Source organism: Rana temporaria, chromosome 6, assembly GCF_905171775.1.
Source record: "Rana temporaria chromosome 6, aRanTem1.1, whole genome shotgun sequence".
NCBI classification, from domain to species: Eukaryota; Metazoa; Chordata; class Amphibia; order Anura; family Ranidae; genus Rana; species Rana temporaria.
Window position 1 is genome coordinate 94,553,192 of NC_053494.1, and position 21,642 is coordinate 94,574,833.

Consider the following 21,642-nt stretch of genomic DNA (forward strand, 5'->3'; position numbering starts at 1 on the left):
CCCCTGATCCAACCTCTTCGGATTTGTCACAGTTTACATATGCACGCATAATGTGTCCCAGGAACTGGATGTTGCTGTTCACACCCTTTATGGGACCCCTGATGGCACGGGAGAGCCCAGTAGGTGATGGAGGAATGGTGGTGGAATCCCATTCCACTGTAAAAGTAATGCAGGGGCTTCTTGGCCAATAGGATTACTTTTACTTTGTGCAGACTTGTTGGGGCTAAAAAATTATATCTTGATCATTGCTGCAGCGCTGACCAAGCTATCACCATTCCAATCCAGCAATGTACCAGTATGTTGCTGGACAGGAAGCTGTTAAGGGGGTTGGTTGAGAGGCACACGTTTACTGAGACCCATGAATGGGTCCCAGGAAAATGTAGACCAGATGGGGCACAGGAAAATGTAATTACAGCTCCCCTTTTCTAAGCAAGTAGTAGCGGGGCTGTGGTTTAAACATCTTTTTTTTTTGTGGAGCTGATGGAGGCTGGGCCCGATACAACAGGGCTGGCTGTTTTGCCTTATCAGCGTCCCTGTCCTGGCCTTGAGATTCTACAACAAGCTACCTCTGTTTGTGGCCAGGACCAAGGACCCCTTGGCATTGGCAACAGATGCCTTGATAGTTTCCTGGTCTTGGTTCAGGCTAATTTATGCCTTCCCTTCAGTGCAAATTCTAACTAACCTGCTTCACAAATTTGAGGAAGAGGAGAAACAATTGCACTGAACTGGTCCAGAAGAACCTGATACAGACTAGTCTCACTAGTAAGGGACAACCTCTTCCCAACAGGCCAGGCCTGCTGTCTCAGGGCCCTCTATTTTATCCTGCTTCTCATTTACTAGCTTTAATGATATGACTGTTAAAGCCCAGATCTTAACCACTTGAGATCCGCGCTATGGTCGAAAGACGTCCACAGCGCGGCTCTCAAGTGCCGGGTGGACGTCTATGGACGTCCTGCTGTTGTTGTTCCCTGTGCGCGCCGCAGCAGGGAAACAACGTGCCCGGCGCATCGCTCGGGATCCGATGCGAGTGCCTGGCGGCCGCTATGTCCGCCAGACACTCGCGATCGTCGGTAACACAGCAGGACGTGGAGCTCTGTGTGTAAACACAGAGCTCCACGTGCTGTGAGGGAGAGAGGAGACAGATCTGTGTCCCTTTACATAGGGACACAGCATCAGTCACTTCCCCCAGTCAGTCCCCTCCCCCCACACAGTAAGAACACAATGAGGGAATACATTTAACCCCTTCCTCACCCCCTAGTGTTAACCCCTTCCCTGCCAGTCACATTTATACAGTAATTAGTGCATTTTTATAGCACTGATCGCTGTATAAATGTGAATGGTCCCAAAATTGTGTCAAAAGTGTCCGATACGTCCGCCGCAATATCGCAGCCCTGACAAAAAAATCACAAATCGCCGCCATTACAAGTAAAAAAAAAAAATCATAAATCTATCCCCCATTTTGTAGGCGCTATAACTTTTGCGCAAACCAGTCGCTTATTGCGATTTTTTTTTTTTTTTTTTACAAAAATACGTCGAAAAATACGTACCGGCCTTAACTGAGAGAAAAAAAAAATGGGATATTTATTATAGCAACAAGTAAAAAATATATATATATTTTTTTAAATTGTCGCTCTTTTTTTGTTTATAGCGCAAAAAATAAAAACCGCCGAGGTGATCAAATACCACCAAAAGAAAGCTCTATTTGTGGGGAAAAAAGGACGTCAATTTTGTTTGGGAGCCACGTCGCACGACCACGCAATTGTCAGTTAAAGCGACGCAGTGCCGGAAGCTGAAATTTCGCCTGGGCACGATGGGGGTTTATGTGCCCAGTAAGCAAGTGGTTAAAGGACAGATGAATTTATGAGTCTGTCATTCCTATTTTGCTGAAAGCCTAAATCCTTCTTTGCTTGGCATATACACAGGCACTTCAAACCAAGAAATGCCTCTAATTCTAGCCTTCCTACAATCAGGGCTTGACCGAAACTTGGCCAGTGCTTAGAAAGGATAGCTTTCAGCATTGTTGAATTTTTTTCTTTTTTTTTCTTTTTATAAGAATACTTAGCCTGTGTCCTGTGCTATGCGATTAAGAAAAAAAGGAATTCTGACTTGCTCGTAAATTCCACATCTCTATAGTACAGTCCAGGACACAGGCCACTCTCTCTCTTCTCTATTCCTGGGTTACTCTGTATTGCTTCCTAAAAAGCTGAGGATTCACGGAGTAGTGTCCTCAAAAGCTTGTGCCATTGTCCAACCACCCAGAGGTACGAGCTTATAGCCTAGGGGGTTAGTTTTTCTATCAGTTGACTACAGGTATGGGGTTCTGGGCAGAGCTGTAATAAAAACGGAACTTTAAGCAGTTCCCCTCCCTGTATCCATATCTGTTCTTGGTGTTTTGAGTAGCATTGAGAAATAATTTAGAGCAGTATTTCCTAAACCAGTTTGTCTCATTCCTAGCAACCAATTTAAAGGCTAATTCCATCTTTCATTTTGCATGAATTTAGGATTCTGGTTACCCATAAAATCCTCTGACCTTTCCTTTTCATATGCTGTATCACATGACTTGGTACAGTACCTCTACGATCGTAGAAATAATTGTCAAGTGCACATGCTTTGTAGCAGTGCTTAAACTATGCCATGCTTCAGCAAAGGAAAAGGACCATTGACAGAATGATGAGGGGCTAGAACCAATAGAGATGGAAAAGAGCGGAGATTTATAATCCCTGGACTGTTGAACCGATGCATGGGCCCTGACAGCTCCGCATCACCGGATGTAAGTACCGTATTTTTCGGACCATAAGACGCACTTTTTCCCCCAAAAAATATGGGAGAAAATGTCTCTGCGTCTTATGGAGTGAATGTACATCAGGCCCCGCCACCGCCAACACCCCCCCCCCCCAGTGCTGTGTTTTGCCATAGGTATGGGAGAAAGCCCCCCGCCCGTGTTCCCGTGGCCGACTCCCGCACAAATGTAGCGGCACTTGCAGGGGCGGACTGAGACATAAGACCTGTGCGGTTTTAAAAATTTAACACCAAGTAATCACTGCGAGCACAGCTTAATGATGGGCGATGAGCTCCCTGTGAATCGGGTCATGTGCGCGCTGCCGACGGGGCTGGTCTGTGAGTGACCGTGGTGTTCCATCGGATGTGGGGACTGGAACTGCACGTGTGAGTCCTGCCTCTCTGCCTGGCACGCTGTATGTCTCCTGATCTGATCACTCTGTCAGCTCCTCTCCCCCTCTGTGTCAGCACCCCCCCTTTCTATCAGCCCACCCCTGTCTGTCTGCGCCCCCGTATCAGCGCACCCCTCCCCCTCTGTGTCAGCCAGCCCCCCTCCCCCTCTGTGTCAGCCAGCCCACCTCCCCCTCTGTGTCAGCCAGCCCACCTCCCCCTCTGTGTCAGCCAGCCCACCTCCCCCTCTGTGTCAGCCAGCCCACCCCTCCCCTCTGTGTCAGCCAGCCCACCCCTCCCCTCTGTGTCGGCCAGCCCACCCCTCCCCTCTGTGTCGGCCAGGCCACCCCTCCCCTCTGTGTCGGCCAGGCCACCCCTCCCCCTCTGTGTCAGCCAGCCCACCTTCCCCTCTGTGTCGGCCAGCCCACCTTCCCCTCTGTGTCGGCCAGCCCATCTTCCCCTCTGTGACGGCCAGCCCACCTCCTCCTCTGTGTCAGCCAGCCCACCTCCTCCTCTGTGTCAGCCAGCCCACCTCCCCCTCTGTGTCAGCCAGCCCACCTCTATCAGCCTCCCTCCCCCTCTGTCAGTCAGCCCACCCCTCTGTGTCAGCACCCCCCCCCTCTATCAGCCCCATTTCTATCAGCCCACCTCTCTCTGTCAGTGCCCCCTCCCTCTCTGTCTACACCCCCTTTCTATCCATCTGCGTCCCCCCTAACAGCACCACCTCCTCTGTCTGCGCCCCCTCCCTCTCTGACTGCATCTCCCCCTATCAGCGCCACCCCCTATCTGTCAGTCAGCCCACCTCTCTCTATCAGCCCACCCCTCTCTGTCAGCCACAGCAGAGTGCATCGTGCCAGCCACCCACCCACTGACTCACAGCATTGAGCCAGGCCAACCACCCACAGCAGGGTGCACCATGCCAGCCACCCACTGACCCACAGCAGGGAGCCAGGCCAGCTATCCGCAGCAGGGTGCCGGAAGAGGAAAGACGCCCGAAGCCCTCATGAGCACCGGGCGATCTCTCGATATGTCCTGACACTTGCTGAAAAGACAGAGCAGCCCGAGCGATGGCACAGGGCGGGCTGCAATAATGGCACAGGGCGGGCTGCATTTCTTTGGCACATGGCGGACAGCATTTCATGGGCACTGGTAAATATTTTGGTACACTATTTGGTTAAGAATATTTTTTTTCTTGTTTTCCTGCTTGAAAACCTAGGTGCGTCTTATGGTCAGGTGCGTCTTATAGAGCGAAAAATACAGTACATCAGGGACTGGCGGGTTGGGAGGATGTATGGGGTTAGTTCACCATTAAATTTTTTCTGTAAAAAGGTTAACTAACCATTTACGTTCAGCTTTCATATATACTTTCAGTTAGAAAAGTTTGTATAGTTCTGGTGAATATATGTGAATTATTTAATGCTGTAAGAGTTGTGTTTTTTCCCAGAACTGTATTAGAGCTTGGAAGTGGAATTGGACTGACAGGACTGGTTATATGCAAGAGCTGTTTTCCTAAGAAATACATGTTCAGCGATTGTCACCAGAAGGTGCTTTCGAAGCTTAGAGAAAATATTCACTTGAATGGCTTTGTGCTTACTGATGAAGATGATTACACAAAAACTCCTGAAAGAGTAAAAGATTCAGATACTGTTCAGATGTCAGTTTTAGAACTGGATTGGGAGTCCATTAAAGAACAACAGCTTTCACACATTGATGCTGATGTGATAATTGCAGCAGGTAAAACAATAGCATGTGAAAAATAAAATAACTATGAAATATTAACTGTAGAAACTGATTAGGTTACATGGAAATTGTATTTTTGCTTTTGTTAGAGAATAATTAATATACACATAAAAAGTGTATGAATATTAATTAAACTCGAAATTCTGCTATAAGTTTTATTAACCACTTACCCCCCGGACCATATTGCTGCCCAAAGACCAGAGTACTTTTTGCGATTCGGGACTGCGTCGCTTTAACAGACAATTGCGCGGTCGTGCGACGTGGCTCCCAAACAAAATTGGCGTCCTTTTTTTTCCCACAAATAGAGCTTTCTTTTGGTGGTATTTGATCACCTCTGCGTTTTTTATTTTTTGCGCTATAAACAAAAATAGAACGACAATTTTGAAAAAAATGAATATTTTTTACTTTTTGCTGTAATAAATATCCCCCAAAAATATATAAAAAAAACGTTTTTTTTCCTCAGTTTAGGCCGATACGTATTCTTCTACATATTTTTCGTAAAAAAAAATCGCAATAAGCGTTTATTGATTGGTTTGCGCAAAAGTTATAGCGTTTACAAAATAGGGGGTATTTTTATGGCATTTTTATTAATATTTTTTTACTAGTAATGGCGGCGATCAGCGATTTTTTTTTCGGTATTGCGACATTATGGCGGACACTTCGGACATTTTTGACACATTTTTGGGACCATTGGCATTTTTATAGCGATCAGTGCTATAAAAATGCATTAGATTACTATAAAAATGCCACTGGCAGTGAAGGGGTTAACACTAGGGGGCGGGGAAGGGGTTAAGTATGCCTGGGTGTGTTCTTACTGTGGGGGGGGGGGTGGCCTCACTAGGGGAAACACTGATCCTCGGTTCATACATTGTATGAACCGAAGAAAAGCATTTCCCCTGCTGACAGGAACGAGAGCTGTGTGTTTACACACACAGCTCCCGTTCCCCGCTCTGTACCGAGCGATCGCGTGTGCCCTAGTGGCGGCTAAAAGGCAGGACGTCATAATACGTGATCTCGCCTAGGAGAGCCACCTTGTGGACGTATTATGACGGAGCGGCGACGGCAAGTGGTTAAAAGAGAAGTATGGGCAAAACTTTTTTTGGCCATACTCCTCTTTTGGGTCACAGGAGTGCACTTATTTCAGCCATATAGGTGAATATACATGAATGCGTTTGCAAATGCGTGTGGACAAAACCCCTGTTTTTAACACATACTGTTAGACAGGTTAATTGGTTGTTCTGCGAGCTGGTCGGTAAGTAGGCTTGGTTATTCCCTGGGCATTCCCCAGTTTTTTTTAGAATATGTATGTATTTATTTATTTTTTTTGTCCCCCCACTTTGCTTTTTTTAAAGCCGTATCAAAGCCTGCTTTTTTTATTTTACCCAATAAGGCTTACCTATTGGTACAGTAAATATTACTAGCACATGCATACTAGCACATTATGCTCTTAACTTGCAGGGGGAATATTTTTTTTTTTTTTTACTTTTTTTGCAGTTTGCTGAAATTGTTGAAAGACAAGTGGACATTTTATAATATATAAATATAAATATATATACACACACACACCCCATACTTAAGAATACAATTGGGGTTGAATCTATGGCAGCCTATAAACTATTTATTCAACCAGTTGGTTGGACAAAAAATGAATTACCCGATTTTCCCCATCCACACATTTTGAGGTGGATGGAGAAATTGCTTCCACTGTGTTATTTATTCTGATGGTGAGGAGACTTCCCCTCAATCAGAATATAATGATCATCTGCTGACTATAGCTGACATCACTGATTGATCAGAAAAATCAAACAGGCTGGTTACACAGAAGTTGACTTCTATACTGCCACTGTCGCCATACGTGGATCGAAATTTGGCCGCTCAAGATTTTCCGTCCATGCATGGCGTCCAGCTTGTGCAAGATACTTGGGTCACTTGCCGACCAGCAGTTGTAACTTTACTGTTGACTGGTGGCTCTGTTGTTCCGGGTTTACAGGCATGCGCTCCCTGCTGCTCGTGCTGTGGCTGGACAGAGCATGAGTTTGTCAGCAGGCTCACAGCTGCTGATAGTTGTAGCCAATCACAGCACAGATCTAAAGGCGGCCATACACGGTTCGAAATTTAAAAATAATTTTCTTTCGAAAATCGTATCAAATAATTTTCGTACGAATTTCGCACCGTTAGTGGGCTACAGCAACAGCCGATTTTCGTGCTGCAAACAAATTTGAGAAATCCGACATGTTGGAAATGTTTTGAAAAACAAACGATTTTCTGATCAATGATGGGAGAATCGTGCGAGAAATGTAATAGAAAAAAAAATTTACATGTGCAAGAAAAGAATATTCCCGGAGAGAAACGAATATTCCCGGCAACATGAAGGTTTTGTCGGCCGAATTTCGAAAATCAATGGTGGCATCATCGGATCACATAAAAAAAACTTTCTGATTTTGAAAAAATAATTTGTTTGAAATTCAACCGTGTATGGCCTGCTTTACTGGTTCTTCTTCCTGATTTCACTCACTGTTCAGAGCTGAGATTAAGATGAGTAGTTTGGCACACAGGTAACCCCTTGATTGCCCTCCTGATCACCCATGTTAACAAGTGTAACAGTAAACGGTCACTTATGCCTTTTTTTGTGATCTTTATTAGTGTCACTAGCAACATTAGTGTCCCTCCCAGCCAGTGTCAGTTAGCACCAGTCCCTTGCATGCCACACTACCACAGTGACACTAAGTTCCTGATCACTGCCATTACTAGTATAGTTTGTATGTCTGTTTGGTATAGTGTCCCCAAAAATGCAGTGTTTGCAGGATCAGCCCCAAAACGTATTCTGCTACTTCTCCTGTGTATAAGGGGTGAGACTTTTTGGGAGCCTAGGTGTGTATGGGCACCCAAAATCTATTGAGCACATTCAGGCTTTCAAAGGGCGTAACTTGCACATTTGATTTCCTAACTACCTTTTAGAGAAGTCCTAAAATGCCAGAATATTACAAACACCCCCCAAATTACCACGGTTTGGAAAGTAGGCACTCCAATGTATTTGCTAAAAGGCATAGTGAGTATTTGGCAGATCTTATTTGTTGTCACAATTTTTTGGGAAGTAAAGAAAGAAAACTCTCTTCTTCGTTTTTAAAAAACTTGTGGAAAAAAATAAGATCTACCAAAAACTCAACATGCCTCTCAGCAAATACCTTGCAGTGCCTACTTTTGAAAAAGGGGTTGGGGGTGTTTATACTGTCTTGACATTTTAGGGCTTCAGAAAATGTGTTTGGTGTCATTTTCAGAAGCCCTAAAATTCACGCCCCTTGAAATCCTAAAGGTGCTTATTGAATTATGAGCCTCTATGTGGCTAGGCTGCCAAAAAGTCCCTCACACGTGGTATCCCCAATATTTGGGAGAAGTAGCAGAATGTATTTTGGAGTGCGATTCCACATATTTCCATGGTATGTGTAAGAAATATCTCATTACATATTTTGTATTTAAAAAAATAAATCCATTTATTTTTCCCAAAACTTGTGGCAAAAAATAAAATCTTCCATGTACTCTACATGCCTCTCAGCAACCGTGGGGTTCCAAAAAGTGGTCATTTGGGGGGGGGGGGGGGGGGTTCTACTGATGAGAAAGTCAGAGCTGCATAAATTCCAGTGTATATATACCATGGTTTGTAGATGATATGACTTGCACACGTCAGGAGATATTGGTCTAAAAAATGACAGTATATTGTTATTAGCATTACAGGTTATGTACACATGGGCACATATGTACAAAACCACTCAATTAAAGAATACACATATATACAATCATACGTTGGGCCTAGGCTCCCCCAAGGAGTGAATTTGTGTGCACAGGTAAGCCGCGCAGTCTTTGCATTGTCCTCTTGAACTTTTCCAATGATTGTATATATGTGTATTCTTTACTTGAGTGGTTTTGTACATATGTGCCCATGTGTACATAACCTGTAATGCTAATAACAATATATTGTCATTTTTTAGACCAATATCTCCTGACGAAGCTACCACGAGTAGCGAAACTAGTAGAGATCCTGATCTATATGACCCCCTCCGCCTCATCGTTGCCCGCAGACTAGGGCCTATATACCACCTCTATGATGTGTTGGCTGGTCGTATAATCCATCTGTTTTACACTACTATTGTTGTAATTTTAAAACATTGTGTATTCTTCAATCCCCTTATGCTATGTTTATTTTTTACCTTTACTATACTCTTCTGCATAACTGATTTATCTAGTACCGATACAGTCCACTAGCCCCCACCCACTCCCCTTGGCTTCTTTGGGTCTCTGGGGTCCCAATGAACCCTATCTTTATTCAAATTGTTAGGATGATGGTAATTTAATGTCATGTTATTTCTTTTTTACTGAGAGGTCTCCATATAAATCAGGTACTATTGACACAATTTTCACCACGTCAGTAACAACCCATGCAACCCAATACAAAGAAACCAAAACAAATAAGTTCAGAAATTAAGTTGTGTAATAAAATGTAAATGACGGGGAAAAACTATTGAACACTTGAAGAAAGGGAGGTGCAAAAAGGCATGGAAAGCTAAGACACCAACTGAAATCTATCAGCAAATAAAAATTCTGCCCCTTGTCAGAGCAAATTAATATCAGCTGGTTCGGTCTCAACTGATGGCCTATAAAAAGGTGTCTCATTACCAAGGAGTCATACAAGAAACATCTCATGATGGGTAAGAGCAAAGACCTTCACAACCTTATTGTTGCAAAACATATTGATGCCATTGGTTACAGAAGGTATACTAAAATTCTGAGTGTTCCAGTGAGCACTGCTGGGGCCATAATCAGGAAGTGTAAAGCACATAATTGCACCATAAACCAGCCATGACCAGGTGCTCCTTGCAAGTTTTTTGACAGAGGAGTGAAAATAATTATCAGAAGTGTTGTCCAAGAGCCAAGGACCACATGTGGAGAGTTTCAGAAAGACCTGAAATTAGCAGGTACAATTGTATTAAAGAAAACGATAAGTAATGCTCACCACAAAATACTTTTGCTGAAGAAAAAGCATGTTGAAGCTCGTTTAAAGTTTGCTGCACAACATTTAGACACGCTTGTGAAATACTGGGAGAATATAGTCTGGTCAGATGAGACCAAAATTAAACTCTTTGGATGCCATAATACACAACATGTTTGGAGGTCAAATGGCACTGCACACCACCCCAAACCAACAAGTTTGGAAGTGGGAACATTATGCTGTGGGGCTGTTTTTTAGTATACGGTACTGGCAAACTTGTAAGTCATTGAAAGAAGGATGAATAGAACATTTTACCAAAACATTCTTGATAAGACTCCTGCTATCTACAAGGATGATGAAGATGAAATGAGGGTGGACATTTCAGAAAGGCAATCATCCCAAACACAAAGCCAAGGAAACTCAATTGGTTTCAAAGAAAGAAAACAAAGCTGCTAGAATGGCCCAGCCAATCACCTGACTTGAATCCAAAAGAAAATCTATGGAAAGAACTAAAGATCATAGGGCCAGATTCACAGCCGAGATACGATGGAGTATCTCAGATACTCCGTCGTATCTCTCAGAGTATCTATGCGACTGATTCATAGAATCAGTTACGCATAGATAGCCCTAAGATCCGACAGGTGTAATTGTTTTACACTGTCGGATCTTAGGATGCAATACCGCGGCCGCCGCTGGGGGGAGTTTGCGTCGTAAACCAGCGTCGGGTATGCAAATTAGTAGTTACGGCGATCCACGACGGTTTTTCGCGTTCGCTACGTCGCTGCTAGTCTAGTTTCCCGTCGCAAAGTTAGTCGTCGTTTTTGGTGCCTTAACTTTACACAGCACACGTATGTGCTGTATAAAGTATGGCCGTCGTTCCCGCATCAAAATTGAAAAAATTTTCCTCCTTGCGTAAGACGTCCGGGAATACGGAAGTACACTACGCACGTCGCCGTTCGAAAAAGTGACGTCAGTTCGCGCAAAGCACGGCGGGAATTTCAGAACGGAGCATGCGCAGTAGGTCCGGCGCGGGAGCGCGCCTAATTTAAATGGCACACGCCTCTTTGAATTACGTGGGCTTACGCCGGAGGCCGCCGGCGTAGGTTTTCATTGCAAGTGCTTTGTAAATCAGGCACTTGCGATGAAAACTTGCGGCGGTGTAACGTATCTACGATACGTTACGCCGCCGCACTTCTACGTGAATCTGGCCCAGAGTTCATAGAAGAGGGCCACGGAACCTTCAAGATTTGAAGACTGTGTGGAAAAATTGGCCCAAATCACACCTGAGCAATGCATGCGACTAGTTTCTCCATACAGGAAGCGTCTTAAAGCTGTAATTACCAATAAATGATTTTGTACAAAGTATTAAATACTATTAACTTAGCGTGTTCACTTCTTCTTTTTTTTCTGTGTCATTTCATTTTATTACACATTTACTTTAATTTCTGAACTTATTTGTTTTGGTTTCTTTGTATGTATGGATTGCCTGGGCTGTTTCCGACATTAAAAATTTCATGTCAATGACACCTTTTATAAATATATTTGCCTAGAAAAATGGTGAAGTGTTGAATACTTATGCCTCGTTTCCACTGAGCGGGTCGGTTCGGTACACTATTTTGGGTGTTTCCATTATGAAAGTGTGCCATAAAACCGAACCGTACCGGACCATTCTGGGTCCTGCTTCAGATGTGGGGCCATAGAAAATGGAACGGTTCCATTAGGGCGGAGATGCAATACATTCCACTGATTGGTGGACGTGCTAGGCATTTTTTCTAAATCCTGTATGGTCCCGACGGTCCGATTTGCGGTGGAAACGCTCACGAGAATAGACCGGTCCGTTCTAAACAGTTCCAAATCTACTGACCTGAACCGTTCCGTTCAGTGGAAACAAGGCATTAGTTTACCGGTTGTGTATGTATGTATGAATGTGTGTGATATAAATAAAAGCTACAGGGCTGTAAACTTATACAAAACCATTTACATGAATTTATTTTGTGGCTTTCAGATGTTGTATACGACCCTGATGTAATAACATCATTCTCAAACATCCTGTGCAAACTTCTGCTCTGTAAAAAAGTTGAAAAGCGGTTGCATATCTTTGTAGCTTCTACAGTTCGCAACTCAGAAACCTACAAACTGTTTCAGACAAAACTAGGTAAGTTTATGCTGAAGTCTCTGCTTTTGTAATTGAGGCAATGTTCCCTTGCTTTAGAAGCTGGCATATTACATTAAAAAAAATCCAGTCACTTTAACAAGTGTTGATGTTATAGGCGTTGTTAGTTTTTATACAGGTTTTATTTACAGTTTTTTGTCATAGAACCTTGAATCCCAATGCATTTTTGTGCATGTTGATTAACATAACAAGACTCCTTGGTGTCAAAATGATTTCTGCAAAGTGATTTCAAATATTTACAATAACGAAACACAAAATCACTGCATACTTATAGGCCCCCTTTAAAGTGGAGGTTCCACCTGAAAAAAAATATTCCACCAAAAATCTAAAAAAAAATAAAAAAAATTGACTCTAAATAGCTGTTGCTATGCGGAAGTGCTGAATCTGCCTCTTCATCCTCCGCGGTGGATTCTCTTCCTCCTCCTACACTGGGTGTCTTCTTGTGAATGGGGTGCGCTGCATTCTGAGAACTGTGTGTGCCAGAAAGCAGCCGGCCCATTCACAAAGCGTTGCGCTGCTCGCGCATGCGCAGTAGGAAACGGGCAGTGAAGCCTTACTGCGAATGGACAGTGTTAGTAGCTGCTGACTTTAAAAATTTTTTTTTTTGTAATGGAACAACCGCGTTAAGTGCGTTTTTAGATGCAACCTTGGCAGAAAATACTTGTGCTGTCATGCTGATGCTATGACTGGAACTTTTTTTTAGTCCTTAACCCAGAACTTGGAAAGTAAAGTGTGAATTTATCAACATAGTTGTTCACAAGCCAGTGATTCTGAGTTTTAACCTCTTCAGCCCCGGAAGAATTTACCCCCTTTCTGACCAGAGCACTTTTTGCGATTCGGCACTGCGTCGCTTTAACTGACAATTGTGTGGTTGTGCGATGTTGCACCCAAACAAAATTGACAACTTCCCCCCCACCAAATAGAGCTTTCTTTTGGTGGTATTTGATCACCATAAATATTCCACATTTTTTTTCCCTCAGTTTAGGCCGATCTGCGGATTTTTTTTTTTTATTGGGTCTGCGACATTATGGCGGACACATCAAACTTTTGACACTATTTTGCGACCATTGTAATTTATACAGCGATCAGTGCTATAAAAATGCACTGATTACTGTGTAAATGACACTGGCAGGGAAAAGGGGTTAAACACTAGGGGGAATGAAGGGGTTAAGTGTGTCCTAGGGAGCAATTCTACCTGTAGGGGGCTGGGCTACCACTGTCCTGTCACTAGGCAGAACAGGGAAATGCTTTGTTTACAGTGGTTAAAGGTTTTGAATCAGCATGACAGACAGCAGCTAGCATTGTCTGTGAGGTACATACAGGATATCTGACCCATGTCTTTCATTACAGGTGTGTAATTTTAATATCTATCTTTTCATTAATGTGTTTTTTTTTTTTTACCTTTTCATCCCTTTAGATGAGGCTGGACTGAAGTGGCAAATTGTTGCTAATCATAAAAAAAATATTTTTGTATATGATGCAAATTGCACTATACATATTCTTCGGGTTTCAATATAAATGTAAATATTTTAAAATATTGGTGTTTTTGTACATATTTTTTACATTTATGTTTTAGTATTAAAAATACCATTTAAGTCTTTTGTAAATTGCATATTGTAAAGGGAATGCCAAGACTGTTCTGTCATTTGCTATAATGCTGTCAGTAGCAAGACTTATTTGGTCTCCTGCTATTCAAATATCTTCACAAGACACACAGCTGACTAAGTCTCATAGATTTTGGGTTAGATATGGGCAGTCAAAGGGGCAGACGGTGCTGGAATTTTTCATTAAAAAGTTCAGCTTGTGCAGTAAACATGGTGGGGTTGATTTTGCTAAAGGAGTAAAGCAGGTTTAGTTCAAAATGAATGTATGATTTATTACAGGTAGTTGTCACTCTCAATTTACAGTGCCTTGAAAAAGTATCTTACCCTTCGAAATTTTCCACTTTTTGTCATGTTGCAACCAAAAATGTAAATGTATTTTATTAGAATTTTATGTGATGGAAAGTAGTGGAAGAAAAATGGTTAAAGGGCAACTCCCACTTTTGTGGGGAAACAAAATAGCAAATAAAGAAAAAAAATAATATACCACATATAATTGTGACACTAATCCATATTGTAATTGAATGTTATTAAAAATTACCTTTCCTTTTTCAATCTGCAGCCACTGTAATTTTCTGAGAATGCATTTTAATATGGGTACATGGGGGAGTTCTGTATACAGTGTGTACTGACCTCTCCCCAGAAACATAATTTCCTGCTTGTGTGATTGGCTCACTGATTTTCCCAGAAGTCTGCCTAAGATACAAGTCAGATTTCAGGCATCCCCTGCAACAAAAAAATGAAATTTTTGGAGAGATACTTTCAATAGGAACATGTCTAAAGGGATGCCGGCCCAGCAGATTTGCTCATTGGTGCACTGCAGCTGCACACCTGACAGTTAATTATGAAACCACTCCCATTAGACCCACTAAGTACAGAGGCACAGACAAACATACATGGATTACTTCAGAATAGCAAAAGGTAGGAATCTGCAGCAAAGGTTGTTATCCTTGAAATGTACATAGATCACCCAGAGGGGAATGTTTTTTGTGTTTTTTTTTCTCAACAAAAGTGGAGTTACGCTTTAATGATTTTCAATTATTCCCCCCCCCCCCCCAAATATCTGAAAAGTGTGGCATGCTTTTGTATTTAGTCCCCTTTACTCTGATACCCTGAACTAAAAGCTAGTAGAACAAATTGCCTTAAGAAGTCGTCTATTTAGTAAAAAAGAGTCCACCTGTGTGTAATTTAATCTCGCTATAATGTTCTTTGAAGCCCTCAGAGGTTTGTTAGAGAACCTTAGTTAAGGCCTAGGAACACCCACAGGTCAGGGATAAAGTTGTGGAGAAGTTTAGAGAAGGGTTAGGTTATAAAAAAATATTCCAAGCTTTGAACGTCTCACGGAGCACTATTTAATCCATCACCTGAAAATGGAAAGAGTATGGCACAACTGTGAACCTACCAAGACATGGTTGTCGACCTAAAGTGACAGGCCGGGCAAGGGGAGCATTAATTAGAGAAGCAGTCAAGAGGCCCATGGTAATTCTGGAGGAGCTGCAGAGATCCACAGCTCAGGTGGCAGAATCTGTCCACAGGACAACTATTAGTCGTGCACTCCACAAATCTGGCCATTGTTGAAAGAAAGCCATAAGAAGTCTTTGCAGTTTGCGAGAAGCCATGTGGGGGATACAGTAAACACGTGAAAGATGCTCTGGTCAGAGACCAAAATTGAACTTTTTGGCCTAAAAGTAAAAAAACTGGTGGAAAACTAACACTGCACATCACTCTGAACATGCCATCTCCACTGTGGAACATGGTGGTGGCAATATTATATTGTGGCAATGCTTTTTTTCAGCAGGGACAGGGAAGCTGGTCAGAGTTAGATAGGAAGATGGATGGAATCAAACACAGGGCAATCTTAGATGAAAACCTGCTAGAGTCTGCAAAAGACTTGAGACTGGGGAGGAGGTTCACCTTCCAGCAGGACAAAAACCCTAAACATACAGCCAGAGCTAAAATGGAATAGTTTAAGCCTATTCATGTGTTAGAATGGCCCAGTCAAAGTCCAGACCTAAATCCAATTGAGAATCTGTGGCAAGACTTGAAAATTGCTGTTCACACTCTCCATCCAATCTGACAGAGCTTGAGCTATTTTGCAAAGAAGAAAGGGCAAAAATGTCACTCTCTAGATGTGCAAAGTTAGTAGAGACATACCCTAAAAGGCCACTAACCGAAAAGGTTCCACTCTATTTTAGTTAGGGGTATCAGAGTAAAGGGGGCTGAATACAAATGCCACACTTTTCACATATTTATTCATAAATAAAGTTGAAAACCATCATTTTCCTTCCACTTCACAACTATGGGCCACTTTGTGTTGGTCTATCACATAAATTACATTTTTGGTTGTAACATTACACATAGGTTGGACTTGTGTCTTTTTTTAACCTTGCCTACTTTGACAAAATGTGGAAAATTTCAAGGAGTATGAATACTGTTTCAAGGCATTGTATGCAGTGCTTTTACGTGTATATTGTACATTCACCCGCCTTCAAGGAGCTTACAATCTTAGGTCCCAAACTCACTTTTATACATACACATATTCGGACCAGTTTAGACAGCCAGTTGGCCTACCAGCATGTCTTGGGAGGAAATCGGAGTACAGAGCACAAGCAAACTCCAGGCAAGTGGTTTGGATTTAAACCGACAACCTTAGGGCTATTTTCACTTATGTTAGTAAATGATGTACAGGGTGGGCCATTTATATGGATACACCTTAATAAAATGGGAATTGTTGGTGATATTAACTTCCTGTTTGTGGCACATTAGTATAGGTGAGGGGGAAACTTTTCAAGATGGGTGGTGACCATGGCGGCCATTTTGAAGCCAACTTTTGTTTTTTTAATAGGAAGAGGGTCATGTGACACATCAAACTTATTGGGCATTTCACAAGAAAAACAATGTGCTTGGTTTTAACGTAACTTTATTCTTTCATGAGTTATTTACAGTTTCTGACCACTTATAAAATGTGTTCAATGTGCTCTCCAGTGACATGCGGCGAGTGCTACGCTGTGGGCTCTTGCTGAATGAAGCTAGGACAGCCACTAATGTTTCTTCATTAGACCTTTTTCACACTGGATACGCCTATAGCGGAGCCTTAAAATAGCAGTGTTGTACCGCGATTTTAACGCTCCTATCTAACTCTGATTTTATAAGTGGTCAGAAACGTGTAAATAACTCATGAAAGAATAAAGTTACATTAAAACCAAGCACACCATTGTTTTTCTTGTGAAATTCCCAATAAGTTTGATGTCACATGACCCTCTTCCTATTGAAAAAACAAAAGTTGGATTCAAAATGGCCGCCATGGTCACCACCCATCTTGAAAAGTTTCCCCGCTCACATATACTAATGGGCCACAAACAGGAAGTTAATATCGCCAACCATTCCCATTTTATTAAGGTGTAGCCATATAAATGGCCCACCCTGTATAAAAAAGTGAAATTTACTTTTCAGACAAAATCAATCATCTGCAAGAATAATGTAATTTCATTCACAAAGCTCAGTGCATTTTCTCTTTGCATGGTGAATTTTCACTTGTGGAATAAGGTTACGTTGCGCTGATTTTTGATCTATTTATTAAAGGTCGATCTTAAAGATATATACAGTGCTGAAGAATGAGCACCATGTGGGGTTTGATTTGTACAAAATTGGAAATAAAAAACTCCTTTAGGGGGCGTGGTTTGTATGGCCATGAGAGCGGACGTGCTGTGCTCAAGCTCCAGCTCCTCGTTTGGCCTGCCTGCATTGCATATGTCGCCAGCTTTTACCTCCACAACCATGGGTAAACCCAAGAACAAGGCCTCTAACCCCCAGGGATGCTCCGTCAGGTTCTCCGCCACTCATCACAGAGTATTTCAGCCCTGAAGCTCCGGCAGGACAACATACGGCTAGGATGGCCCTGGCTCCGTCCTTCCGAGCTATACCACACAGGTATGGCTCGGAAGGGGACCTCACGTCTGCCCATCCCTCTGTCCCCCCTGCCAGCTCTCTTCTCGGAGTCCCTGCTCCCTCAGAAGGACGCATGCTGGATAGCCTCTTGCAGCTGTTTCCCCCTGCCTCGTGAGGCTCCCGCCATCCATACCTGCTCATGCCACCCAACCATCCCCATCCTGGGACTCCTCTACCCCTGAATGGGACACATGCTTATTTCCTCAGCGATCCCAGGCACATAGGGGCAGTGCACCCTCACTCTCCCCACAACAGAGAGAATCCCCCATGTCAAGGTGCCCTCCAACATTCCTCATCCAGGGCCCCCACAAGGCACCTCCACGAAGGCTAAGCACAAGCCTCATGCACCCCACAAACCATCCCAGGGCGGCTATCCCTTGCCTGCATTCTATACAGCCCCAGCAATGGGCGCCTATGACCACACTGCAACAGACTATGACACTAAAAAAAAGGGGGGGATAAGGTTGGGACTTTACATGAGGCATGTGATAAACAACCATAGGCCTCCATCCCTATAAATGGATAGAGGGGGGATCAGACTATGACATTGATCCTAAGGTGTATACCTCCTGGTGAGACTATGTTCGCTGCATGCCCACAAAACATGACTTCCGCATGCTCATCCAGGAGGTGAGAGAGACCTGCAGATCTGAGAACAACATGCTCCATACTGACTTCCACCATCTTTCTACCAAATTTCTTCCCTGGAGGAAGATATCTGTGACACTAAACTAAAGAAATCTCACAAATTCATGCCCACCTTGCCTCCCAAGCTACCACTCTCAGGGATTTTCAACATCATCTTGAGGACCTGGATAATAGGGGCAGGCGCAACAATATTAGGGTCCGAGGCCTCCCGGAGGCGACACAGGATGATGATCTACCCGCTACCCTACAAGCTATCTTTAACAATGTACTCGTCGCCCGGAACACCAAAGAGCCAAACTGGACCAGGTCCTCCGCCCTCGTGGGCCGGTTTCCAAACCCAGCGATGTGATATGCAGGGTTCACAACTACACCCTCAAAGAGGAAATCATGAGAAAAGCGCACTATTGACTTTGACGGTGCCCCCCATACAGTTCTTCCCGGGCCTGTCATGGATCACTCTCCAGCAACGACGTTCCCTACAACCGCTCCTTACCCTGCTGAGGGATCATGATTTCCACTATCACTGGGGATTTCCTTTCAGCCTCACAGCGAAAAGAGATGAAAGATCCAGCACGCTGCGATATCCGGAATAACTTCAGTCCTTTTGCAGAGACTTTGACATTCCTGTACCACCCGCTCCCAGCTGGGACCCTCTCCCGGTTCCTCCACCACGTCCGGACTCCTGGATCCAGGTCACTGGGAGGAAGCGCCCGTGGCCACGTTCCTCTGGTCCTTCTCTGGGAGCGGATAATTCTACCCTTGGTCCTGCAACCTCTCCCCCAGGGGTTCTCCGAATGGTTCCTTACCTAATTATATTATTTTTTTGGGGGGGTGGTTTCTGACTGGGCTTTTTTTTCACCCCTGTCGGGAGGAACCACTCGGAAATGTTCCCGACTCGCCACCTTCTCTAGGTGGGTTATATTGTGAGATGTTAATGATACTTGATTTTGTGTTGTATGTTTTGTCTTGTTTTCTGCCCTCTTCTCCTCCCTGGCTTCTCTCTTCTCTCTCCTCTACTCTCTGATCTATTTGACACCCCCCACCTCCGGAGTTCGGGTTCTTCCTACCTGGTGAAATAAAAATGAACAAATATCTGCACTAACTTAAAAATAGTCCCAATGCAAAGCAGCTAGCACAGTTTGTAGGTAAGCAAACAAAAACAATATAATCCAATAGTGCAGCACTCTAGTGAATAAAAAATGAATTCAAATAATGTGGAAAAAAAATAAAGTCCAAAAGAATATATTCATCAATGAAGTTGAAGATATAGGACCTCCACCAAAGCTTCAGTGTGTAGACAAGGAAAACACACCACACCACTGTGCAAACAATCCGCTTACCAGAACTACATCATTATGGGCATGTAATCAAATAACGTGTAGGTCAATGACAGTAGCACATCCAACAGGATATATGGGTGAAAAAAACGGTTATCCACAGGCAGCATCAATGGTGAAATATCATCCCGAATGTCACAAGGATCCAAAGGTGTGCATTGCGTTCATCAGCAGATATATGACCAAAAAAAACCGAGAGGAAACGGCAATAGTGAAGCCCGTAGGTAAAAGCAACATGCAATTTATTGTATGGTACTTACAAAAGCAGACAGGTAAACAGGCATTAAAAAAACATAAAAATTCTGCGGCTCATAGCGTACTTGTGTCAGTCAGCCTAACATGTTTCATCCTATGTGGATATCTTCAGAGGCGTGGGTACCGAAATTGCGGCCGTACTCACGCATGCACACTGCTGCGAAAAATCTAAAAGAAGGAACCAAAGCGTTCTAACGTTGTTTCCGGCGGGCCGACTAAAACAGCACAACCCGGAAATGACGCAAAGGCAATGGCCAAATGGTGAAAAAACACCACATAATAACACCCGGGTCACGGAGTAAACTCCGTAATACCGGAAAAAGGATTCTAACGGCGGGATTGGCCATTCTCATAGCATTCCAGAAGTTTAGTATAAAAAATTATTTTCTACCACATGCTTGCACATGTAATAAAGATAAAAATATATATAAAATTACAAAAATATAAAAGTGTAAAAAATATATATACATGAATAGCTTACTACAGCATGAATGAACTTTTATGTAAATTACATTATACATACAGGAGAATAAAAGGAGGCTTCTGACATCTACCAACTGCAGTAAGTTGTACTTATTAACACTATAATGCAATGGACAAGAATAAAATAAAAACATTAAAAATGAATATAATAAATCTTCCTACCTGGTACTGATCCGAGATCGCCCTTAGGAACCTATCTGCAGGCCCCCCGACCGCCTGTCCATTGTCCGACTTGATGGGTAAGCTGATGCTCCTTCTCTTTCTGTATCCACCATGATTAACATAATGATGCTAAATGTGAAGGGCCTTAAAATTTTGTTAAGCGTAGCCTGGCCCTACGCGAGTTCAAACAGTCCACATCGGACATTATCTTTGTCCAGGAGACACACCTCGCCAAGTCTGGCACCATGGCTTTCGCTCTCAAACACTTTCCCCAAATATATCTTGCCTCTAACCCACAAAAACGGGCGGTGGTAGCGATCCTCTTTAGGCAGGGCTTTACCTTCCAATTGCAATCCCTGTATACAGACCCTCTAGGCCATTATCTCATCCTCTGAGGCACCTGGAAGGGATCTAACCTTACTTTATGTAACATTTTTCCCCCGAACGTCAACCAAAGTATATAATCACTTGTTCGCAGCTCCCCACCAATAGCTGGTCATTGGAGGAGACTTTAACCTGACCTACTCCTCAGGCCTAGGTACGTTTTCTGTAGGATGTGGAAATCTCCCTCAGCTGCCGATAGGAAATCTACACTCTTCCGCCAACTAACCAGGAAGTATGCCCTGTTTGACACCTGGCACACCACATACCCATCAGCTAAACAATTCACCTTCTACTCCCATCCCCACAAGTCCCATTCGCGTCTAGACTACTTCTTTGTTAATGTCCCAACCCTGAGAGTCTGTACCGGCTTGGATATCTAAACAATATCATGGTCTGATCACGCCCTGATCAAACTTTCCCTAGCACTTTGCACAGGATCCTTTTGGCGCTTAAACAAGTTCTTGCTTAAACACGATCCCTCCAAAACTGAGCTGGAGCAAACCCTGAAACTCTACTTTGCTGAAAACAGTTCTGATGTTTCCGCTGCTTCCCTATGGGAAGGCCATAAAGTGGTTTTCCAGGGGCAGTGCATATCACTCTCCACAGCCCTAAAACACAATGCTAATGCCACTCGACGGCTGCTGCTAGTTAAGCTCCGACAATTGGAGTCACGCCTATTGTCCTCCCCTTCCCTGACCACTCTTAGGGCACTGGTAAGCACAAGGGCCAGGCTACGGGACAATAACCTGGGGAAGACGG

General features: G+C 43.4%; 1 protein-coding gene across 1 annotated transcript in view; it reads left to right on the forward strand.

Moving 5' to 3' along the window:
- Nucleotides 1-13,666, forward strand: part of EEF2KMT (eukaryotic elongation factor 2 lysine methyltransferase) — a 69,839-nt gene extending 56,173 nt beyond the window's left edge. The window contains exons 7-9 of the mRNA XM_040356992.1: nucleotides 4,613-4,902; nucleotides 11,898-12,047; nucleotides 13,483-13,666. Of these exons, the coding sequence (XP_040212926.1) occupies nucleotides 4,613-4,902; nucleotides 11,898-12,047; nucleotides 13,483-13,583 (541 nt within the window). The 3' untranslated portion in view covers nucleotides 13,584-13,666. The remainder of the gene's footprint in view (nucleotides 1-4,612; nucleotides 4,903-11,897; nucleotides 12,048-13,482) is intronic.
- Nucleotides 13,667-21,642: the final 7,976 nt, after the last annotated feature.